Here is a 25,923-nt window from a genome sequence, read left to right on the forward strand (position 1 = left end):
TTAAAAACTTATCTCAGCGTTAGATAGATCATTTATCGAGTAAGACTCTAGGCTATATTATATTATCACGCTAAGACTAATACGACCGAAGAAACTCAGGAAAATGTGGTAAAAACGGGGGAAATATTTTTTATGGGAAAATGTACGGTTTCTGTAAAATTCCTAATTTACGCGGGCGAAGCCGCGCGGGACATCTAGTTTCTTATATGTGTACTTTTATATTCAATAATAATATTAAATTAAAATAAAAAGCAAGGGGTGCTCTCATACAAAAATAAAATTTTTAGCCTATTTTTGCTCTGTATCGGTACGGAACCCTTCGTGCGCGAGTCCGACTCGCACCTGGCTGATTTTATTTACAAACTCTTGTTACACCCTTGTGTGTTTGACTGTTTTATCCCTTGTGTTTAATAAAGAGGGTTTTTTTTTATTATAGATAAAGCTGGCAACCCACGTGTACTCGTGCATGTTCGGCACGTTCCTGTGCAACACGAGCCGCGAGCGCGCGGAGTGCCGCACCGGCGACACCGCCAGCGTGTGGCACCTGCTCAGCGCGCCCGCCTACCGCAACCACCTGTACGCCCACAACCCGCATCAAAATGATACACACGATCAGGTATGATTTTATATAGCTATAGCAAACGTGCCTAAACTCACAAATTGATTAGTATGTTGATAACGGATCTACGTAATTTGGTGGGAAAATTTGTCCACTCCAGCCAATAAACACATTCGTGTTAGATCATAATATAATAACGTAAGTCCCGCTCAATTTCCCTGATGTTAGATACATATTGGTGCAGAAAACATGTAATTTACCTAAAATGCATTAAAGTTAGCATTGACATAAGTTGACGTTACAATAATTATGGATTCATCTTATATCGAACCCTGCTTTATGTAAGGCCAAAGTAGAAACTATACGTAATATGATATTCAACAACGTTGCCTTAAGCCCTACTCTTATTTTTTACATATTATATTGTTACGTGCTAGGGTTCGAAGGATTTGGAGAGAAAGACCTTCTGACTCTTTTGAAGACTTTATTCAGTAGCACTAGCACAAAGCACTAGGTCCAAAACACTAAGCACTATCACTGTCCTAGGTCGTAGCCAAGTCGTAGGTTCACTAGTTCACTCACTATAGATCACTTGTTTTCACTCCGAAGTCGCCTTCAAGATCGCTCGTACTGAACTGAATGAATGGCTCGTCTACCTGCGGCGGCTATTTATGTGGGCCGAGACGAGTTCTGAAAAGTTCCATTCTAGATCGTAAACAAGTGTGGAATGTTTCTAGAAAATACGCGCATGTAATCGTACACCTAACGCCATCTAGTATCGAGTAGGCGATTTATGTTGTCTGTGTTCCCCCGATAAATTTCGCTGGTTTGACGCTAGATGGCACTATATTATGTCGTAAGTCCGTTACAATATTTACTTCTTTACCTACCAACTTCTTCCCGCAGGTGCTATGGCCGGACTGCAGCGTGCGCGCGATGCAGGTGTGGTGGGGTCTGATGCGCAGCGAGCTGGAGCCGCCGCACGCGCCGTCTGCCCCGCCCTCCCCGCACCCCGCGCCGGCACCGCCCCCCGCACCGCACACCGGTGAGTGCGTCATTACACCGCACGCGTACGTTCAGTGTGCACACGTAGAGTGCGTGCATAATGCGTACGCGGTACGTGCATGGTCGACGATGCGTTTGCAGTACGTCACAGTCCTTTTTTCCAGTTGGCATGACACGAGCTTGCATACCTCTATTGAGTAGCTTATGAAACCACGTATTCTAGAAAATCAGTTTTCATAAACATAATACTTTCATAAACATAATACTCTAATGTCTTTGATTTGTTATGAAGTAGAAGTGTACGTATACGTGTGTGTTAACTTATTAGAAATTTTAATATTCTTCTTTACTGTTTCAGGTTCCCTTCCTAGAAGAAGATCGTTCGACAACTTCCTAAACGATGGAGAGAGAAAAACAATGCAAAGGCGGTCGAGTGACTCAAACATTGCTCCTGATGTATTGTAAGTAGCGTCACAACATTTATGGTATTTCAGGGAAAATGATTCATGATTATAGATGATTTTCGTAATTTCATAAAGTTATGTCAAACAGGGCTTGGAAACCGGTATTTTTTTTGAACCGGTTTGACGAATTTACCCACGGAACTTTTTGGAAAAGGTGTCGTTCCTCTAAACCGGTTTTTAAAATATGGGTATTTTTTTATTAACCGCTTATAATTTTCGATCCGAGGAATGATTTTCGGCCCATGTTCATAGAACGTGCGTAATAGTCGACCATACTATTTACACTGAATTTCGATCGAGTCGCGAGTCGCGGCCGATCTCACTCTAAACCGGTTTATTTACGGCCGTTCCCAATATTTGGTCTATCTCCGGTTTTGCCCTACTAGAGATAGGAATAGCTCACATTAGACATTAGAGACATATATTTTATGTCAATTCAATGTTAGCTGCGATCGGTTGTATGTCAAACCAGAGATAGATTGAATATTGGGAACGGCCGTAAGGTTCCAAGTATCGATGACAAAATTGGTTTAACCCTTAAGATACCGGTTAATGTTGAACCGGTTTCACGCCCTGACGTCAAACCCATTACCCAGCCAGCATTGAGTTAATCAAATAACAATAACAGAACCTGGATGACCGAGCTTTGCTCGGTATAGCAAACACTCATTAACTTCGTGTTACTTAATAACGCCATCTGCTGGTCGTTAAAACAATTAGTTGCTAACAATTTTTTTTTTTTAATGAAATAAGGGGGCAAACGAGCAAACGGGTCACCTGATGGAAAGCAACATCCGTCGCCCATGGACACTCGCAGCATCAGAAGAGCTGCAAGTGCGTTGCCAGCCTTTTAAGAGGGAATAGGGTAATAGGAGAGGGAAGGGAAGGGAATAGGGGAGGACAGGGAAGGGAATAGGGTAGGGGATTGGGCCTTCGGTAAACTCACTCACTCGGCGAAACACAGCGCAAGCGCTGTTTCACGCCGGTTTTCTGTGAGAACGTGGTATTTCTACGGTCGAGCCGGCCCATTCTTGCCGAAGCATGGCTCTCCCACGTATAAAAATAGTATTATTATTCGCCAATAGATGTCAGGGAGAGTCATATTTTTCAGTTTATCGATTATCGATAAAACACGAATAAAAATACATTTTCTGAAAATAATTCCTAGCTAGATCGATTTATCGCCCCCGAAACCCCCTATATACTAAATTTCATGAAAATCGTTGAAGCCGATTCCGAGAATTGCTCGTTTAAAGATATAAGATTAATCTATACTAATATTATAAATGCGAAAGTATCTCTGTCTGTCTGTCTGTCTGTCTCGCTTTCACGCCAAAACTACCGAACCGATTGTAATGAAATTTTGTATACAGATAGTCTAAAGCCTGAGAAAGGACATAGGCTACTTTTTTTACTGGAAAAAAGCGTTGTAAGGGGGTAAAAAATACGTAAATTTGTTTAAATTAAGTTAGTTCCAAAAATTCATAATAGATGGCGCCGTGCGTCTTTTACATCGCGCTAACGCTTGCCCGAAAGACTTTCTATAAGAGGTGGTAAGAGGATATCTAACATTCAAATTTTTTTTATTTTATTATTGTTATTTCTATTTACGTTATTTAATAAATCAGTACATTATCTATGCAGTAACGTAACCATAAACCTATCAATGATAAATAGTTTATGGGTAAAGTTGTGTAATTGGGGGGCTAAATAAGCTTAAAAATTTGGCATAAAATATAAAGTTTCATTTTAAAAATTTAAATATTATGTGCAAACTGCACAGCTGTTTTGGTTTAAGGGGTACCAGGGTTTTTTTTATAAAAGATTTTGACACCAATTTTGCTGACATCGCGGGCTATAAACTGAAGTCCACGCAGACGAAGTCGCGGGCAACAGCTAGTATGACATAAAACCGGTCACATTATGGAGATCTGCAAACTGCTTCTGAATCAAATTTCATCGTATCTAGTACTATCTTTTCTTTTTCATTTACTTGCTGTAATTAATTAAAAAATACCTTTATGCAATACTGTTAAATACGTTTTTGCACAACGACACCGCCATCCCCGGTAGCGAAACTTTCAAATTTACTGTTCGCTTCTTCTAAAGCGCGTCTCGTTCTATCGCTTAGGATTTGATTTTACAATATTTAGGCGTCGCAGGCGGTGTAAAAAGACGTAAAATGATAAAAATAAAACTTTAAAATTCTTCAGATAATAACAATTTTTTGTTGTACTCCTGTTACCGTGGGCTTGTGTGTACTATTGCGGGGAATCCCCAGGAGCCTGTCGCTGGTGATGAGCAGCAGCAGCCCCGAGCGAGACTGCCGCGCGCTCACCGACAGCTGCGTCGACCGCCTGCCAGATACCAACCATGTGGTAAGTTCGCCACGTTCAATACTCGTATCATAAGTAATACAGGGCTACAAGGATCTTTTGATGAATGTTCGCCTTCATATTCTCTTCTCCTATTTGTAAGTGGCTGCTCGGTAAGTTGCCAATGACTTTAAGTGTCACTCAACCCAAACTCAAACTCAAAATTCTTTATTTAGAGTAAATTTTTTCAAATCTTTTCTGAACGTTGATGCTACTGGTGCCTACCACCGGTTCGGGAACGAACCCGGCGAGAAGAACCGGCGTAAGAAACGGTTTTGTGAAGTCTATACTCACTGTCATTCAAATTTCAAAAGATCTTTGTTTGTTATTGTTTTTATTATTTTATTAAAGCATATTAAAAAAATTATTCAATATAGTTTATATAATATATAATAAACAATATCTACTTACGTTGCGTTCACCTTAGTCCACTCGAGATTTTCATTATAATAATTATTTGTTACTTTATATTGGTTGATAGTAAGGTGTTCGTTGTTCAGGATCAAGTAGACGGGTTAACCTCGACCCACTTCGTGGAGCGCGGGGACTCGTCCAGCCAATCACCGTCCGTGGAGCGCGAGCTGGTGTCGCTGAGCGGCGCCGGGGACTCCCCGCCCGCGGCCCCCGGGGAGTCCCCCGCGCTCCCCATGCTCGGGGAGTCCCTGCCCGTCCCCATACTTGGGGAGTCCCCGACCGCACCCGATGTTGACGAGACCGTGTTCGTCTGCGGTTCGTACACGGAGGTGCGCGGTTTGGCGGAGGTACGTGCTCGGTGTGATACAGCTGTGTACTCACTTAGCTCTGTTGCATAATATCAGATACTGTATCAACCTGCAAGAGGGTTGTATTTAGAGCAGGTGAGCTCGAGCCTACGTACTCATTTGATACAGTATCACATACATTACATGCTACACTGTTAAGTGAGTACCCAGCTTTATATGGAGTGTTTTTAGAGTGATTCGTATTTGGATTTAGTGACGAACTCGGAGTTCTTATGATACTTTAAAGTGGATAACTTATTTTATATGAAATCCGTTGTTTGTGTGGTAATAAAAACGCTTTCCATGAATGCGTGTAATAAAATTAACATAAATTATAAAGTAAACACTGTGTACTGCGTTCTGCGAACTGTTTTCATGAACGTATATTATTTCAGGCGGCCCGGGAATCGGCACGCTCACGCAACATCAGCATAACGTGGCGGTCTATATCGGAATCGAGCAACCAGTCGTCGTCGGGTTTCGTGATACCCGAGAATCAGACCCGCGCGGAACCGGAACCCAGCGAAGACGTGTCGCCGGAGAACCACACGTCGACCGAGGAGGATCTCGTCAACCACAACGTGGTTGCGGACCTCACCAGCAGCAACGACAACGAAAGACCCGAAACCACCGTCAACGGCACCGACATCACACCAAAGTTCCTAGAACTCGATATCAACAGTGAGTTGATTTGTTTCTATGGAAAAGGCTTGAAACTGTTTGGCTGAATTTGATAGGCGCAATAGACCACGGGAAAGAAGTTAAACTACTTTTTATCACACGAAAATTGACGGCTGCCACTAGACAGTATACAAACATGTAATCACATTTACGTCAAATACAAAACCTTGAAAAAAATATTTATTTATAATTTATATTTAATTATTTATAAAAATTGTAATAAAATAATATAATCCATTTAGCAGGCACAACGGGATCGTCGAGCGAGGCTAGTTCAGAGAGCGAAGGCGAGCCGCGCGGCGCGTCGCAGCTGACGTTATGCCCCGCCTCCCCGCGCCGCGCCGTCCGCGCCCCGCCCGCCGCGCCGCCAGCCCCGCCCGCTTACTCGCTGCTAGGTAACGATAATATTGTGTTCCTTATTTAGGGTTCCGTACCCAAAGGGTAAAAACGGGACCATATTACTAAGACTTCGTTGTCTGTCTGTCTCCAGGCTGTATCTCAAGATCTCAAGCACCGCTATAGCTAGACTTCTGAAATTTTCACAGATTGTGTATATCTGTTGCAGCTTTAACAACAAATACTGAAAATAAAATAAAATTAATATTTAAGGGGGGTTATTTCCCATACAACAAACGTGTTTTTTTTTCGGCCTTTTTCATGGCAAGAGGTACGTACTTGAATTTTTGACACTTTTTTTGTTATAATATGTGTACTTTAATATATAATAATAATATTATCAATATAAAATAAAAATTTAAGGGAAACCATACATAAAACACAATTTTTAGCCTATTTTTGCTCTGTATCGGTACAGAACCTTTCGTGCGTGAGTCCGACTCGAACTTGGCCGATTTTTTATTTCTTCACAAGAATATTAAACGGCCCACTTGGTTCACAATCATGACCTTGTGGAGTTTATCCAAAAAAAATTTCGTTTTACAAATTATAATAAGTATATTATAGGTCGAAAATATTTGTCAAAATTTTCCTGTATGTAAATACATAATATAGGAAGATTTTTCTAACATGTAGGACAAATATTATAGTAATTAAGCGCAATTATCATATTTTGATAATTGCGCTAAGCGTAGAATCACCCATAAAATAAATTATTACTTGCAGTATGTCAATTATTTTGGATATCGAAATAATAATTGACATACTGCAAGTAAGCGTCTATATTAAATTCCTAAGTATTCTCTGTTTTACCACAACTCATGTAAGTTTTTATACACTATGGCTATAACAATTATATTATAATCATTGTGTATAGGTTCAGAGAGTGCGTGCGCGTGTTGCGGAGCGTGCGCGGCGTGCGCGGAAGCGGCGCGTACGGGCGCGGACAGCGCGGACGGCCTGCCGCCCGCAGTAGACCCGCTACAGGCGCGACTGCACCAAATTATACTGCATCAGAAGGTATTATATTTTGAAAAGTAACATTTTTAGTTTAGTTTGAGTTTTTTTTTTTTTAACTTGATTGAAAACTGAAATGGCTTATATTTTGATACTTTCTTAACAAATACTAGCTAACTTGTAATTTTATAAAATCAATTATATAAAATACTGTTTAGTTTCAATGTATTAAAACATGATATTTTTTATCCCGGAAAAATGTACGGTTCCTGCGCAATAAACGAATTTTGGCGCAACGGAGTTTCGGGCATCATCTAGCTGCTAGCATTATCACATGTACCATCGAGGAAGTTGATTCCTATGCAATTGACAGACCAACGTTATTTGGTCGAATATGTCAATTCAATGTTAATTGTGATCTGTCGGCTGGGTTTGACATAACGCAACCAAACTACTTAGGTCCCCGATTTGCATAGGAATCAACATCTCTGATAGTACATTATACGTACTTCAATCGTCCACAGGTTGATTTAGTATCTTACTAGGGTTGTGTAATATATTATAAATTGTGTAATTTTACACAGCGAGTGGTAGAGGAGCTGAGCGAGCAGTTGAGGTGTGCGCGCGCGGCGCTGCGTCGCGCCACGTCGCCCGCCGCGCCGCCGCCCCGCACCGACCCCGCTAGCCCGCTACCGCCGCAGGTATATGAATTGTGATTAGCCTGACATTTTGAAATGATAGCTGATTAATTTTGATTTTGTTTAGATGAATAAAAAAATGTTTTGCATGCATTTTAAAATCTAATCAGAAACTAAAATTTTTAATAATTTGTATTTTTGGTTTTTTTTTAAATTCAATTATATATAAATACACAAGAAACTTTCGCACTGTTTAACTTGTTTCAATTATTTTCTGTTAAACAAAAAAATAAATCTCGAACAAAATAATTGCTATTATTTATTGCGCGACTATTGACATTTTAACTTGAAAGCATTATAGACACAATAGATATAACGACCAGTAGTTCGACTGCAAAGAGACGGACAGGTTTCAATATCTGTCAAATTCGTCGGGTTTCACTATCACTAGGATTATGAACGGAATGTGCCTCGCGCTGGCTGATATAATTTATTTTTAAATATTTAAAATAAAGATTTCAAAATTGGATTCTGACAATTTTAATCACATGTGCCAAACACAAACAACGATACGACCAAAAAGGAACACGTCCATCGAATATGTCATAGTTTTAAATTCGTAGGTAACAAGTTAACAACCCTAGCGACGATTTTCGTCATAATACGTTAAATTTAAAAATTTCAACATCAGTTCTAAGTCGGTATACTCTATCATTCTGTCTACTCTGTTATAGACATTCACGTGAGTCTAATTTATTTAAACAAACATCAAAATGAATTAAAACGCAGTACATATGGGGGTTTTCAAGTAAATGAGTATCTAAATAAATAAATAATTCTTGTATAGGTGAGTCAGAACGGCGTGTGCGGGCGCGGGGGGCGGGGCAGCAGCGCGGCGAGCAGCAGCAGCGGCAGCGCGTCCGAGGTGGAGGTGGGCGAGGAGGCGCGCGGTGTTGTGTGGCTGCCCGACAGCGCCGCGCCGCGCTGCCAGCACTGCCGCAACCAGTTCTGGCTCGCGCGTCGACGACACCACTGCAGGTATACATATACTTGATGGAACCAACTTCTATAATATCGTAATTAGTGTAATTTCAAAAGTGACCACGTAACGTGATGAATTAGTGTAATAATTTTACCCCCATCCCCCATCGTTTATTTAAATCTAATATATAAAATTCTCGTGTTTTCGTTGCCATACTCCTCCGAAACGGCTTGACCGATTCTCATGAAATTTTGTGAGCATATTGAGTAGGTCTGAGAATCGGCCAACGTCTATTTTTCATACCAAAAATATATATATGGCAAAACAACGTTTGCCGGGACAGCTAGTAAAAATATATTTAAGTATATCGAGTATGATTATTGTTACTAAAAGTATTTTCGTTGTTTCGCAGACGGTGCGGCGGAATCTTTTGCGGCTCGTGCTCAGAGATGTCCTGGGGCGAAGTGGGCGCGGTGCGCGTTTGCCGACGCTGCCGCGGCCCGCGGTGACCCGCCCCGCGCGCCCCGCCCCCCGCGCCGCCTCTAGCGCCGCCTCTCGCGCCGCAAGCCTAGCGCCGCCCCCTACGTCCACGCCGCATAGCCGGCCCTGCTGATACACAGATATCTTCTACGTGAATATAATACGATCGGTTATAGTAATACAATGCAATAATGATGCCTTAACTTGTTGGTTTTATATCGGTGTCCATTGGTAGTTTGCAGAGATTTATTAATTTCTTAAAAAGATTTGTTTTTCTCCGAACAGAAATACTCCTAATAACCTTACCGATGTATTTATGTAGTGGACCTAACTACGAGCTACAATAACCGGAGAATCATGTACTCAAGTACCTTAGCTTGATCACGCTTATAACTTTTGTCGGTATCGATATTAACAACATGTATCCAAATTGTGCTAACCTGGACGTTTCTCTTGCCGTTTCTTTGCTCTCTATTAAAATAGATATCTAAGGCATGTCAATCAAAACGCTCTAGAAGCAGCGTCCTTAGTCTAAGTGAATAATATTGCCGGTTATCGTTTTAATTTTGAGCCTGGAAGTACGTTAGCGCGTTTAATACACAGCTAATTTCATGAAATATCAGCGTCGATACCTCCTATTGAACTAGTCAGCCGCCTTGATTATTAGAATAACGATATAAGGAGTGCACGGTTTGAGTTTGATCTACTGCGCCATAGCTGAAACACGCGTGAAAACGGACGACCGCACGAGTGTGCCGTTAGACGTTTTGGGGGTGAGAGGGGGGGAAGGTTGTGTGCGTTAGGAAAATGGAAAAGAAAATATGTATCACTTGAAGGCTGATTTGTTTTTTTTTTTGTACGAATTTGTAGAATATTATACGACAACGCGAACCCGGCTGCCCCGCCCGGCGCCGCTATAGACTGAATTATTAGATTTAAAAGCGGCCACCCAAACTGTGATGGCGGCAGCCGCGGTCCGCGTTGCCCCTCGCGGGACGAAGCCGTTGTATTTATTGCGACATTAGTGTCAATAATGTTAATTTGTATAAATATTTGTTTTCGTAATGAAGTGTATTATAGAGTTCTGTTTTATAAATATGTTAATGTAATTTACTATTTGGTTTCTGGTCTTAATTAATTTTCATTGTTTCATTGTGTAATTATTTAAATTGACGCAGGCCGGTCGACACACGCAGACGATTTCTACAAAAATCTTATGCTAAGTGATCATGTTTATAAAGCTGGCGTTTAATTAACGCGTGAAACAACGGTGATGTCAAGCGAGCGGCCTGCAGCAGGAGATATCATTTTTAGTTTATAACAGTTTTATTTGTGATATCCGTAAATATTTTGTATCATATATGAGAGTTTAATGTCATGTTAACTTGTGACTGCGCACCGCTGCGGTGACAGTTCGTTGATTTTATGAAATTATTGTTGATAGCGACTATTGTGGGCGATTTTCACTGACATAACACCGAAATTACTTTCCAATCTTTACGAGACTTGCACAGCTCTAAATTCTTAATCAAATTTCTGAATGTCGAGGAGCGTTCATGTCATAGCTCGCGCGGTAGTGTAACATCTGTACATCCCTCCGTTGCTGTCGAGGCAACACGTCCCGGTACGACCGCTGTGCCCACACAGAACATTAGTTCCAGTGGCGGCGCTGCGGCGTACTAAGTTATTTATATACATACATACTAGTTTACAAAAGACAAGTCACTATTTAAGACCTATGTACAAATATTCTCACGCCATTCACTGTCGTGGAAAATGAATCGAAGAGGGATTGTTATTGATTACATATATTTTATATCGAAAGTATGTATTAATTTAAATTCCGTTAATGTGAGAACATTTTGTGACCATTGAATATTGACACAATGTGAAATAAAGCGTATTTAGTTTTATGGATTTCTTGTTTCATTATTTTCTTCCTGGTTATGTGCTGGTGTGTGTGTGTTCACACTTTACATGTTTCTTTCAAACGAGCTTACCCAAATATATAACACTAATTCCTTTATCCTTTATTTTGTTAACTTACGCCTCTAGTCCACCGACGCTGCGAAGTGCGAAAACTCTGCGAAATCAATGAGGAACCGCAATAGAGCGAGATGCAAATTGCAATATAACGCACTGTCGTGTGGCGGATGAGACAGTAAATCGGTTTGTTTCGCAGTTCGCAGCGTCGGTGGACTAGAGGCGTAGCTGATTTTTCGATTGTCAGATTTTATATGGATTTGACAGATTCGCAAGACGTCTCACTCAATTGAATTAATCTGGCAAATCCATACAAAATTTATGCCGCGCCGCGCCTCGCCTCGCCACTCCGCGTTGCGGTCTAAATTGACCCTAAGGGTCGTCTTGCGAATCTGTCAAATCCATACTAATTTAGAAATGCATCTACGCGTCGCGTTGCGGTCTGAATCAACCCTAAGGCTGCGTTTCCACCAGAGAAGTGTTGCGAGGAATGTGTTTTTGAGAACCAATAGAATCACTTCATTGACGTCAGCTTTCCATGACATTGCATCGCTCAGCGCGGCGACGATGCTACTGAATCTTTCCACAAAGTACAAACACACACACCTTTCGCAACACATCTAAACTTCTAAAAACAGTCGTCAACATGAATGATGTAAGGTTCCAAGATAATATATAAAATTATAAGAAATACGAAGTATATTAATAACAAAACTTTATTAAATCAGTAAATAATATGAAGATAAATCTAAAGTCAGAAACAATAGACATCATTTTTAATTGTACTAATATAATAAACAGACTGTGTTATATAACAAGGTGCAGTTTCGTTGATGATCAGACATAACAGTTTAACATATTAATTTTAGGTACCATTTAAATTATGACTAGTCACCACAATCAGTACAATAACTACACACTTCATGGATGTCGCTTAGGCCTTTTAGAGTGGGTTGCACCAACTTATTAAGGACATCCTATTTAACGATAATCATAACCGCTCATACTTACTTATATAATTATCTTTTCGTGAAAATTTACTATAGCTCAAAGTGTTGTTATAACAAATATTTTTTCCTGCCTATTTTTACGGATAATTCCATTTTTAGGGTTCCGTAGCCAAATGGCAAAAAACGGAACCCTTATAGATTCGTCATGTCTGTCTGTCTGTCCGTCCGTATGTCACAGCCACTTTTCTCCGAAACTATAAGAGCTATACTATTGAAACTTGGTAAGTAGATGTAGTCTGTGAACCGCATTAAGATTTTGATACAAAAATTAAAAAATAATTAAAAATTTTACATGGTATAACTGAAACAAAAAAAAATTTTTTTTCATCTAACCTATGCATGTGGGGTATCTATGGATAGGTCTTTAAAAATCATATTGAGGTTTCTTATATATTTTTTTTCTAACCTGAATAGTTTGCGAGAGAGACTCTTCCAAAGTGGTAAAATGTGTGTCCCGGGGCCTCTAACTTCTAAAAGTATGACATGACAATTCTAAAAAAAATATATGATGTACATTACTATAAAAACTACCAAAGAAAATTGGTTTGAATGAGATCTAGCCAGTAATTTTTTTTATACGTCATAAATGGTAAACCTTAATTTAAGTTTCATTAAATCAATTGAAATATTAAAATAAACCAAAAACTTTTTAATTTCATAGAAATGAACCTTATTGCTGCTGCGGAACCCTTCATGGGCGAGTCCAACTCGCACTTGGCCGGTTTTTTATACTCTCAATCCCAATAACTTATACGTGGGAGCGCCATGCTTCGGTACGAATGGGCCGGCTCGACCGGATAAATACCACGTTCTCACAGAAAACCGGCGTGAAACAGCGCTTGCGCTGTGTTTCGCCGAGTGAGTGAGTTTACCGGAGGCCCAATCCCCTACCCTATTCCCTTTCCTACCCTCCCCTACTCCCTTCCCTTCCCTACCCTCCCCTATTACCCTATTCCCTCTTAAAAGGCCGGCAACGCACATGCAGCTCTTCTGATGCTGCGAGTGTCCATGGGCGATGGAAGTTACTTTCCATCAGGTGACCCGTTTGCTCGTTTGCCCCCCTTATTTCATTAAAAAAAAAACTGTAGCTTTAATAAAACAAAATAAATGCAACAGACATAGTTCTGTCAAAATCTGTGGTCAGAGTTAAGGACTAAGGTTAAAGTTAAGTTAGCCTTAACTATAACCATAACTGTAGCTATAACCACGCCTCTGGTGTAAAATGTATTTTTGAGCAATAGTCGAACATCGAAACATTACGTCAAAATCTTAAAGCTCAGTTACTAAGTTAACAACAAAAATCTAAATATTTTCACTAAAGATGGAAAATTCAGCTAAAGGATTTTGAGAAGACTATAATAATAATTATACCTAATCGTTATGCTAAGGAAGGTACTATCAGAGAAGTTGATTCCTAGGTAGTTGGGTGACCTACGTAGTTTGGTCGCGATATGTCAAACCCAGCCAACAGATCACAATTTAGTTACAATTAAGTATTAACTTAACATTAAATTGACATGATCCGACCAAATGACGTTGATCTATCAATTGCCTAGGAATCAATATTCTCGATGGTATAACGTGGACAGAAGCAGATCATTTATAAAATGACGCTTTAAACAAATTTTACTGACAAGAAAAGTACTAACATTTGGACCTACCAGTAACCATTTTAACATTCAAATATGAATCTCACTCCTTCAAGATGACTGGTATAAAATTTCACTGCTATTGTATTGTCTATACTCTATAAGTCTTTAACCCTGATGCAAATAATGGAGTATTATATATTTACGTGTCTGTCTGACTCTGTTATAGTAACTCCCAAATCGGTCAATCAAATTGAATGTAGTACATACATTGTTCTTAGCTATAATTCATCATCATCAGCTGTTATAAGTAACTTCTTTTTGTTTTTCTTGGAAAATGTTAATGTGAGCTTGTACAATTGTTTCTTTTTCTATAGTCTTGCACCATAAATTGAACTCTCTTTTTGACAACATCTATGGCTGCGTACATTTCTTGTGTGAAAGGTTCAAAGTTGTGAAGCTTCTTCTGTCGCCTGTAGATACCTTCTTTATTGACAACTGTACACTCCATATGTTCCTGTTAAAAGTAAAATTGTTAAAACATTATTGAATGAGTTTTTAATATAATTTTGATCTTCTTTAGCAAAATTAAACTTTTAACCTTCAAGCGGGCGCGCTCTTTTGTAACGGCAGTGGTCGCACGTAACCTAAAAGACGTCGTAGGTAAATTGGAGAAACCAATCGCTTCAAAAATATAATTATTACTCTTTTTAAGAGTAATCAATTCATCCAGAAAATTAAATTATTTTTTAGTAAAAACTAAGTTATAAGAACCGGTGACTCAAGGTAGCTTATCTTGTGTGAATAGGGGCTGTAAATGTGGTCGGAATTTTCTAATCCTAGTTCTGATTTTTTCTTCATCTAGCAATTATAACACTCGATGTTATCGGTTATCGAAGACTTAGTTTTATAAATATATCACATAATTTGCCTCAATTATATTAAAACTACATATAAAATAATACGAAAGGCGCGCGGCGTCTTTTCGACCGGTGCCGTGACCAAAACAATATCAGCGAAAATTTATTGAAGGGAGTCTATTCGACGTCGCGCGACCGCTAAGTATAGGGGCAAAAAATTCTTTCTCATGTAGAGAAACAACAAGAAAGAAACATGACTGACACCCAAACTAGTAGCAGTTGATCATAATTACAGTGTAAACTCTATATAACGTCACTGAAGGGTCCGTGCTTTTTATGACGTAATAGGGAGTTGTCGATAAATGGAGAGAAGTAAAGTCAAAGAATTTCCGTCAGTGATTTTTTTTTCGCTATTTACTGTTTAAAAGCTTATGAGCAACTGAGAATATGATAACGTTTAGATACTTTTTATGTTCATTAAAAAACAGTCTACACATGCAAGCTCCCAATTTGTAAACAAAAGAACGAATTTCTTAGAAAGTTTCTTAGAAAGAAAAGCGACAAAAAACGTACACAGCTGCTCAGTTTTTACTGATATTATAACTCAAAAGGTACTTTTTATTACTCAATCGTTGTGATTTTGTCGTTATTGAGAGTGGGACTGATGCTATACAGAGTGTATCATTGTATGGTAGACAAGCTAAACCAACCAAAGTCAAATGATTTGGACGCTTAAGGGTGAAGCCAAACGAGCGTAATTTGTGAGTTGTGAGTCGCAGAATTTCTGCCGCGTAAATATCTTTTCATACAAATCATGACTCACAAAATTACGCCCGTGTGAATCAAACAGGACTTTTGTATAAAACTGAATGCAGCAGAATTTTGTTGAACCGAAATTCTGCGACTCACAACTCACAACTCTGGTTATGGTTTTATAATTTATTGTTATTAATTTTATCGTTTTAATTGTGAATACTGATGAACTCATTATTTTAATTTTTAACTAAATTTGTAATACAATTTTATGTAAACCCTGTAATGATAGTAATTTAAGTGTGTGATGATGAAATAAATAAATAAATAAACAAATAAACAAATTACGTTTGGTTTCGCCCTCAGAGAGCTTGTTGCTAAATCGAGTGACGTTACATGGAGTTTACACTGTATTACAATATATAATTTTATTCTTGTAAATAAAATCATGTTTACGCGAGTTGGCTATGTTCTAAAAAGGACTTTCTGGAACAGTCTGGGACTCGCCTCGGCCCATATAAATAGCCGCAGGGAGGCGAGCCAGTTAATCAGTATATAGTTACTTACTTCTGATACAGTTTGGTTCAGGAAATTCAGTATTCCACCTAAAGTGCACTGTGTGTCATCCACCAAAGTTTCATAAAAAACTATATGCACTGGCCCAGAGAAGTTGTGGAGCCAGCTCCAGTGTAAATGCTCCCATATTCTCAGCTGGTTGAAGACATATGTTTCCCAGTCTGAAAAATACAATTTGATATTAATTCTTTTGATAACAACAAGGATCTTTGCTTTTTTAATCACTTGTCAGTCTGATAAATGATAACTGCATATCTGTGTGTGAAGTGTGTCACTGAAAATTTGTGGCATTAGATCGGTAGTGATAAAATTCATCGGTATGTTTTTTAACTAGAAGCATTTTAATAGTAATAGTAATTTTATTCACCTGATCTACTATGACCTTCTGTCCTCTTCCTGAAGGCAGATTTTGATGCTGTGCCTATGTGACCTTTGTGAAGTCTGTTAAAATCTGCCTGAAATTATATTAAAATTATGACACCAACTCAAAAAAGTAAACATGTTTTAGTCACTCTCAATATTACTCATAGCCTTTTTGATTAGGTGAATTGATGTTATAGCTCTTTTTAATTATGTCAGTTACCATATTATTATAGAATTAGTTTCATACAATCATGGACAAATACAACCGAGTGATCAAACCAAGTCAAAATAGCTGTGCATGAGTTTAACAAAAAAATAAATTATAAAATGAAATAAGTAATAATTACCAGCAATTTATCATGAAGGCATTGTTATTATGCAAGAAAGTTTACAGCAACACAGACCACTGCAAATAAAATAATTAACTATAAAAAGTGTACAAAACACAAACATACAGTAAAAAAAACACATTTCATGCAAAAAAAATAAAACAATCACAAGACTAGAACAATTCCATATTGAATAATGAATATGTTGACTTGTAATGATAGATAATAATTAATTTGATTGAAATAAAAAAAATATTATCACAAAATAAGCAATTAGAATTAGAAAATAACATTTCTGAAATAATAATTATATTTCAAATAAAATCTTTAGCTATTTTTGTATCTAAGTATTTAAAATAGTATATCACAGGAATTCTATAATAAAGAAGTTTTGAATACATAACACAAAGAAGATAAAACTACAATGCTTATGATTCTAGTTACCAGTATAGCATCCCTGGGGTTTCGTATCAACAGAACCGCTGACATAAACTTAGGTGGGTCTGCAGGCGGAAGCTCGTGGGTTTTCACTACTAACACCGATCCATCTGTTACATTTTCTGCGGGAAATCCATGCATTCGTAGTCCGTAATCCATATATATTGATCCAGTTAAAATGCCTATAAATGTTATCAAAAAAAATTATTGATTAGAAATATGAAGCATGCAATTAACACGCTAGCTTATGATTTTATTTAGATATACATAAGGATGTAAGAAACTTTTGTCCTTTTCCAAAATATTGTAGTAGTAAAATTGTTTATGCCTTCACATTGTATGATGTATTATTAGACGCAAGGTTATACCTGTTGCTTGCTGCAGAAGGTATCTGAGCCATGTGTTTCCACTCCCCGGGTGAGACACGAGGGCCACCACATTAGGAGATGGTGGTGATTGCCACTGCAGTTCTCTACACCACTTCACTGTCGGTGTTCGTCTGATCAGCCCCAAGTGGCCCGCATATGACTTTCTATAGTAGGAACTTTTATCTCCATTTAGAGGATTTAACATCGATAAAATAATCGAAAAGTACAGTACTATAACCAAAAAAGCAAGCAAAAATATTGATCTCCTGAACATGATGATATGTACACAATTTTCAAGTTATATATAAAACGTTGCACGACATATTATTATATTAACTCTCTCTCTCACAGGTCCTCTTATAGTAAAATTTTATTATCCGTAACAAATTATTATTGCAGTTGTTTTATCTTATTTTTCCATCTATGGTCTTTCGTAAATTGAATCCTCAGACTGTCTGTTTCGTCCGTTTATGTTTTTACATATACTTCAAAGAATTACAACAAAAATAGAAAATGTTATTAAATATAATTTGTAAACCAATTATTATAAACAATTTGTATTATCGAAAGACAAAAAAATAAATCAAAACCTGCCAAAACCTGCTGTTCTGTTTGGTATTTTGACAAATGGAATCACAGATTAGATAAATGTACCCATAGATTATAGATGTAGTCTTAGCCCGTTATCGCGTGGCCATTTTGTGCATATTTTCATACAAGTAGTGTGCGTTTATTTTCTTGAATATTTCTATTTGTCGATTATTTCGAAGAACATTGTGAAAGAAAGTCAATTAATTCATGATATTGATTAACTATAGTTCAAGTGATGAGAATCCGTTACACACACACGTTAAAAGCTATGCAATTTTTATAGCCAAATTATTAATTGATGTGACATTTTTAGCACTAATGCCTTATATAGCACGAGGGATTAATAAACTTATAAATTATCCTTTTAGCTTACAAAAATACCGATTGAAAAGCCCAAAAACGTTGTTCAAAACTTACGTATCTAATGTTAAATCCACGTGTTTGAGGTATTCTTTGACCATTCTTATGGTTTATTATTTAGCGGAACCACAAAACTCAACAATACCTAGCATTAAATGTTCACTAAAAACCTTTACACTTATAACTATAAGACATGAATTATGCAGACCGACTCCTTTGTTATGTCCTAGTAAGTAGGACATAACATTACACGCTTTTGACGCTTAAACACCGATATAAGGCTCTCTCCAGTCTATAGTACCTCAATAAATGTACCTACCTTTTTCTTTATTTTTAATTTGATTGTGAAACAGTTTCCATTTTAGTATCTAGATGGCGAATGGCGCGCACTACGACTTTTACGGCCGTTCCCAATATTCAATCTATCTCTTAGTAGGGGAGGTCGCGTTCATTTTAAAAAGTAATTTCATACCGAGCGAAAATCGTAACAATAATACTATTCTATTAATACATAAGAGTTTTGATCGTCAGCTACTCCAGTATGGGTGGAATAAAAATTGAGAGTATCTCAAAGTTGTTGTTGGGAATCGTATTGAATTGACATTAAAAAGATCGCAATGCGCACCCAATAAAGCTTCATATCTAGATTATACACGTTCAGGTTCGGTAGGTGTTATTTTAGTTTTAGTATATAACAACAGATGGCGCTTTTAAAGTACAATGTATATAATTCTTCTTCACAAATATTGACTATCGAATTAATTACTTAAAATTGCTATGTGGGACAATTTAATGGTTAATTCAAACGAAAATCGCCGTCAGCTGAATATTTGCAGGTGGAAATGTCGTCTACGCGACGCCCTAGGATACATTGAGCGCGAAATAGGGCTATATTGGTTATAACTTATATCGCTGGCTGACGGGCTTTCCACCCGCATATTAACGACTGACGGTGGTCTTTATTATTAAAAAGGTATCAACATTCACCTGTATACATTTTGTACGGTATGAAATGACTTTATATTTTAATTTTTTTAACATAGTTCAGTAACGCGACTGACGTTGAATAACGCCCCGTCTGCGATACGGCTGACGGTGCATTTTTGGTTAAGCATGACCTCAATAATCATCCATAAAATTTTCATTCGGTATAAAATCACTTTTCGCAATTATTTTTTTTACAACTTTGAAATACTCTCAGTTAACATTCCACCACGGGTGCGGCGACTGACGCTGATTATGTTGATTGATAAATATTAAGCTACCGCTAGACAAAAATTTGGTCGGTATGAAATGACTTAGCAAACGATAGCACTACCTCCCCTACTATCTGGTTTGACACACAACCGATCGCAGCTATGAGCTAACATTGTAATGACATAATATATGTCTCTAAAGTCGCCTCCCCATATAGGCGAACGCGTTGGCCGACGCGTTGGCAGACGCGTTGGCAGTGCGCTTGCAACGGCTTTTGTGAGTAATCCACACATAGGAAGGTCGTTCAGTATACTTTGGATCGCGCCAATGTGCGGACGGATTCAAAATGGATGTTGAGGCGCTAACAGCTTCAGCTGTATACAGTATAATAATATTATTTACAGCATATAATTACTTTGTAAAATATGTGGACAGTAAAAAGTTTTTAAAGGGTATTCTCGAAATAAGTAAAAGGCGAGGAAACGTAACAAACAAAGAAATAAACTCACTTTTATGTAATATAATGTATTTTAAAATAAGTATTAAAATAATATAACTATTAAATTACTTATTGTTTGTTAATATATAAAAATTATTAAGTACTTATTATTATTATCATAATGATTAATATATATTTATTATTAATTAAATATTTAATATATTTTGTTTTTAGTATTTGTTGTTATAGCGACAACAGACGTACACAATCTGGTAAAATTTCAGAAATCTAGCTATCTTGAGACCTGGATACAGACAGACGGACAGACAGATGGACAGACAGACGGACAGACAGAAATGCAGACAGACATTGAAGTCTTAGTAATAGGGTCCCGTTTTGCCCTTTGGGTACGGAACCCTAAAAAATATCGTGAGGAAAATAGCATGTCCAAGAACCTTATTTTTTTTCAATTTTGATATGATTTTTTGGCTCCACAAGCAGTTTTTACTCTGATAAAATTAATACATTTAGATGTTTTCTCGATACTCAAATTGTTCGCTATTTCGTCAAGTTAGATGTTAATTCGCCATAAGAAGGAAACGTGCACTCTTCATCGCCGCTCCGGGCGAACTGATCGCGCGGCCTATGTGTGGATGGAGCGCGAAGCTTGCGACAAATGTCCTTTGATCTTTGCCGACATTTCCGACACCGCGCGGCAAGCTCGGAAACGCGTCGGCGGACGTCTAAATACCTACGGAGAACGCGCGAACGCCCGTTCTACACATTGGGCCAACGTGTCTGCCAACGAGTTGGCCAACGCGTTCGCCTATGTCGAGTGCCGGCATAATGTGAGCTATTCCTATCTCTAGTAGGGCAAAACCAGAGATAGATCAAATATTGGGAACGGCCGATAGTAGCGTGATTATTTTATCGACCTACACAAATTAAAATAAAATTCCACTTTATAACATAAGCTATACATTTCATTTTTCTCTACGCCATTGAAAAGCAGCGGCAGCATGGGTCGCTAGACAAATGTCGGTAGAAAATGAAATCTGTAGCCTATTTCATAAAGTAACATTTTATTTGAATTTTGGTCGGTCGGTAAAATAATCGCGCGATTAAAAGTCGTAGTGCGCGCCAGCTGTTAAAATACCCGTACTATTGAGATAATTTATAGGAGAGAGCCTTAATATCGGTGTAATAAGCGTCAAAAGCGTGTAATGTTATGTCCTACTTACTAGGACATAACAAAGGAGTCGGTCTGCATATCGTCCCTTAGCTAACAACACCGCTCAAGTCGAAAATTGGCGGTTTTTACATTTTAATGCCATTGGATACAACTGATCATTGCGCGTTGAACCATTGGTCACATAATATAGATTTCAGCCAATAAGAACCCGTTATTCAAAAAATAGTGAAAGCGCACAAGTCGGTTGGCCTCGCAACACCGCACAAGTCGTTAGTCTGTCATACATTTCGCGCAAAATTTCTTCGCGCTTCGCGATTATTCAATTTTTATGTGAATTTTATCGCTGAAAGGTCTATGCAAGAAGTTTTAATAGAAGATTAAGAGGTAAGCTATAGAATAAAGTAATGTTTATTGATTTACGCGTATTATAATATAGAAATAAATGATAATAGATTATCTTCACTTACTTATGCGGTGTTTACTAACAATTTTTTTCTTTACTTAGGCGGTGTTTCAAAATGTATTTTATTTCTTTTAGGAAAGTTAATAATTGAAATACACTATGGGTTCCATTATCTTAGAGAAGACGGAGATTATATCAATGGGCATTGTCCAAAAAAATCACATGTACTTTTTATATTTTTTTTCGTTACAATAGGGTATTTAAAGAATATAAATTAAATAATTTTGAAGTTCATTGGCCAGTTTTTTTTCAATAATTTTTTAAAGTTTCGCTCTGACGTCATCATCGGTCGCCAATTGACCTCTGCATGTTTTAAATTTCCTTTCAATCTTATTTATAATGGCTGGTTCGTCAAATGCAAGTTCTCATTATGTGGAAGCTGATACGAGAAGCTTACCAAAAGTTCGAAACGTAATGATGGTCGAATTTATTGCTACTTTAATGCCATTGAAGGTCAAACAAAGGCTAAACGTATTTGTTCAAAAATATAAGTGACTAATGGGTATTTTTTTCGTTTATATACAGAAAAACGATCACTGACCTTATTCCTCAAAATGTTTTTGTAATGAGCAAAATTAAAAAAAATGGACAATCCCCATTGGTCTGTAGTTGAAAGGATTTGTGCGGTTACCTTTTTTGGGGATCGGGTGCACCAAGGCTGTCTTCCAAGAAGCCAGGATAATAACAGAAGAACAGGAGAGCTGAAAAAGACGCATTAAGACCGGAGCCAACTCTAAAGTACACTTTGTCAACACAAGGATTCCGTCAGGCCCACTCGACTTTTGGGTATCAAGGGAACGGAGGGCTATTTGCACGGAGCGCTGATGAAACCGAATGTCCGACATGATGCTCGTGCACCGCGGCATGGTCAGCGGTTTCTGTCCCCCGTCATCGAGTTTAACGCAAAGAGCTTACCTAGAATCGTGGGTCAACGATCCATTTCCTACATGTAGGGATTGTAGGGTTGACTTGCAGAGATTCCTTTCAATAGCTTTGGCCAGAGACCAGACTCCTGCTTCCGGCGAGAAGCTTTTTTGGAGGATTAATCAAACCAGGGAAATTCAAACGGAATGAAAAGCTCTATCCCCTACATCACCACATTGGCAACAGAGTTGGCAGTGTTGTCGGGATCATCCATCGAGAAGCACAAGTCCAAGAAGATATATAAGATAGGGCGATAAACGACCGCATCCCATACCAGTCTGCAAACTTGTAGTGCCACACACGACGGTATTTAACAGTACGCTGTCGCAGTACCGTCGTAAGTGGCACTGAACTCCTAAATATAAGGCAATGATCCGATGAACCAAGTGGTGCGGTCACGGATACTTGGTAGCCATCAGGATATGAAGTCAGCAGAAGGTCCAACAGGGAAGGATTATAACCTCTCTGACATCTGGGATTCGCGTAGGCGCAACAACCAGCTGTGCTAAGTCGTTCGCAAGGGCAAAGTCACAGACAGATCTCTCCGGATGATCAGTTTTACTGGAATTGAGCCAGTCGGCGTGGTGGGCGTTAAATAGTCGCCAAGTATTATGATCTCTGCGGATGGGATCTGCTACTGCACTAAATCTGAAGCAGCTTGCAGGTGTTCAAAGAGTCAGTCCGTCTCGGGTTCACCACTATGGGATCTATATTGCCGTTGCCTAACGCATAGACGCGAGGGTCCGGGTGGTCGTCGCAAGCAATGCGGAGCCACAACGTTGAGAGGTCCCTGACATCAAGATTGCTGAGGCGGCGAGAGCTAATAATATCATCTCTAATAAACAAACACACTCCAGCTTTGGGCAGAAAGGAGTGCTCGAGATAATACCCTGAGTGGGAAAGGTATGATGTGTCACTCGGAGATGATATCTGCGTCTCGGTTAAAAAGAGCAAAGCCGGCTTTGCTGTCTCAAGGTGTTAGTGGAAAATGGCACTAAGCGGAACCACAAAACTCAACAATATCTAGCTATCTCAACAATAACATAAAATGTTCACTAAAAGCCCAATGCCCATCCTCCCCCTAGAAACGCCGCATATGAAATACCCCAGGAGGGTACCAACTGCGTTGGAGAATCCCGCTCTGGACGTCCATGCTCAGGAACCCCTAGATCTGAGCGTGGAAGTCCAGGCTGCCCTATGTATTCTGGGGAGGGCAAAACTGCATTCCAATCAGCTTCTGTAATATCACGACTTCTGTAATATCAGGGGATTACACTGGAGTGTAATCCCCTGATATACCCTCCTGAGGTATTTCATATGCGGCGTTTCTAGGGGGAGGATGGGCATTGGGCTTTTATTGAACATTTTATGTTATTGTTGAGATAGCTAGATATTGTTGAGATTTGTGCTTCCGCTAAATAATAAACCATAAGAATGGCCAAAGAATGCCTCAAAAACATGGATTTAACATTGAATACGTAAGTTTTGAACAACGTTTTTTGGGCTTTTCAATCGGTATTTTTGTAAAATAAAAAGATAATTTATAAGTTTCATAATCCCTAGTTTGTGCTATCTATGTATAAAAATGTCACATCAATTAACAATTTGGCCACAAACATTGCATAGCTTTTTACATGTGCTTACGGATTCTCATTACTTGAACTATAGTTTATCGATATCATGAACTAAATTACTTTCTTTTCTGGACTGTAAAGTGCTTCGAAATGATCGACGAATAGAAATATTATTTAAGAAAATAAACGCACACTACTTGTATGAAAATATAAGCACAAAATAGCCACGCGATGACCGGCTAAGGTTACATCTATACTATAATTCTTCATCTATGACCCATACCGCTGTACATCAGTAGAGTTCGACAAGGCTGTTTATGAACGTGGCGAGAAAAGGAACTAACTAACTTCTATCATACAAAAACGTCATTTTTGACAGTTCTCCTTTACCAGCAGCGCACATTGACTGACATTGACGCATTCAATTAAAGCCTTGTCGAACTGTACATAATATATGCGCCGTACTCAGAGACAGGGTTGTTGCGAATATCCGCATCCGCAAATGCGGAGCATCCGCATAGATTTGGACATCAGCATCTGCAGCCGCATCCGCATTAAATCAATGCGGATTTTTATGCGGGTGCGAATGTCATACGAGTTGCGACAAGAAAAAAAAGCGGCGGGGTCTGTGAATGGCGCGCGCCGTTTGCGCGTGAGAAATGACCAATGGGAGCGAAAAAGCCGGCCAAGTACGTATCGGCCACGCACAATAGAGGGTGGGGAGGAAGGGATGTTTTGTATCGTCAATGAATGTACAATTATAACATATTTTACACTACCAACAACATGATCTCAGTTACATTCAAATTGCTATTAATAATCAAGTGTAGATTGGAGGAGAACTATCTCTGTATGTAAAATGTGTCCGCTAAAATGCGTTAAATTAGGGTGGCTCTACAGTAGCTACAGGGTAAATTTTAAATCATTTAGCAGCTTTTATTTCAGCTATTTTAGGGTATATTTTTCAAAATATATTGGTATTAACTATTAACCCAGTAGTTCTGTGACTCGGCTATTCGGCTAACTTCAATTTATATTTTGTCACCAACGGCTACATTCATTCCATACCCTTTGCTGCAGTTAGCGCCACTTTTGGAGGATTTTTCAACTGTTATATTTACTGCGTACAGCTGGACACTTTTTTAATTATCCCCCATATAAGATATTTCTCCTCCATCTACCCTCCATACTCATAAGTCATAACTCATTAGGTAACATTCTTCATTGGGAGTTTTGCTGCGGATACGAAAGATTGACGTTGTGTTTTTGTATATTTTCCTAAAATTGTGTTATAATTTCGGTTTTTAATGTGTAATGTTGGTAGAATATTAACAATTAAATATTCGATGTCGTGCACAAGTGTGTGCTGTGTTCTCTCCAAAACTCCATCGAAAGTTTTAGTAAAGGATCTACCACTTTACTTAAACAACTGACTGGACTCGTTGATTTTACTGACTACTTTTTTAGACTTTTACCAATGATATTCTATGTTACTAACGTAACTAGATTGGAAGTTTACGGTAGCAACGCGTTGCCACTTCGAAGATGCCTGCAGGCATATCTCACATACATAATGACATAACGAATATATGACTTGACAGTGTCTTTTGAACAAA

At 38.5% G+C, this 25,923-nt stretch overlaps 2 protein-coding genes and 1 long non-coding RNA gene across 8 annotated transcripts in view; 2 read left to right on the forward strand and 1 right to left on the reverse strand.

Annotated features, from left to right (window-relative positions):
• Positions 1–10,561, forward strand: part of LOC121728363 (myotubularin-related protein 4) — a 58,955-nt gene extending 48,394 nt beyond the window's left edge. For 4 of the 5 annotated variants that reach the window (XM_042116526.1, XM_042116528.1, XM_042116523.1 and 1 more), the window contains 11 exons: positions 437–616; positions 1,466–1,604; positions 1,923–2,025; positions 4,310–4,406; positions 4,904–5,164; positions 5,560–5,845; positions 6,088–6,240; positions 7,119–7,261; positions 7,783–7,899; positions 8,684–8,874; positions 9,231–10,561. In XM_042116526.1, coding sequence (XP_041972460.1) covers positions 437–616; positions 1,466–1,604; positions 1,923–2,025; positions 4,310–4,406; positions 4,904–5,164; positions 5,560–5,845; positions 6,088–6,240; positions 7,119–7,261; positions 7,783–7,899; positions 8,684–8,874; positions 9,231–9,327 — 1,767 coding nt within the window. In that variant the 3' untranslated portion in view covers positions 9,328–10,561. The remainder of the gene's footprint in view (positions 1–436; positions 617–1,465; positions 1,605–1,922; positions 2,026–4,309; positions 4,407–4,903; positions 5,165–5,559; positions 5,846–6,087; positions 6,241–7,118; positions 7,262–7,782; positions 7,900–8,683; positions 8,875–9,230) is intronic. The other variant, XM_042116525.1, reaches the window with a different exon arrangement.
• LOC121728365 (WSCD family member AAEL009094) lies at positions 1–18,101 on the reverse strand. Of its 2 annotated transcripts, XR_006035788.1 has the most exons (6): positions 17,568–18,101; positions 17,206–17,381; positions 16,437–16,524; positions 16,061–16,230; positions 13,988–14,397; positions 1–12 (listed from the first exon to the last, which is right to left on the reverse strand). XR_006035788.1 is itself a non-coding variant. In XM_042116530.1 (5 exons), exons 1-5 carry the CDS (start codon positions 17,839–17,841, stop codon positions 14,221–14,223), a joined length of 885 nt encoding a protein of 294 aa, XP_041972464.1. In that variant the 5' UTR covers positions 17,842–18,101; the 3' UTR covers positions 13,818–14,220. The 2 variants fall into 2 exon arrangements, 1 of the variants encoding a protein (XP_041972464.1); XM_042116530.1 differs by lacking the exon at positions 1–12 and having other exon boundaries at positions 13,818–14,397.
• Positions 16,326–25,923, forward strand: part of LOC121728367 — a 15,515-nt gene continuing 5,917 nt past the window's right edge. Inside the window, exons 1-2 of the long non-coding RNA XR_006035789.1 lie at positions 16,326–16,335; positions 16,418–16,422. This is a non-coding gene — a long non-coding RNA (uncharacterized LOC121728367). The remainder of the gene's footprint in view (positions 16,336–16,417; positions 16,423–25,923) is intronic.

The sequence above is a fragment of the Aricia agestis genome, chromosome 6 (genome assembly GCF_905147365.1).
Source record: "Aricia agestis chromosome 6, ilAriAges1.1, whole genome shotgun sequence".
Taxonomy (NCBI): Eukaryota; Metazoa; Arthropoda; class Insecta; order Lepidoptera; family Lycaenidae; genus Aricia; species Aricia agestis.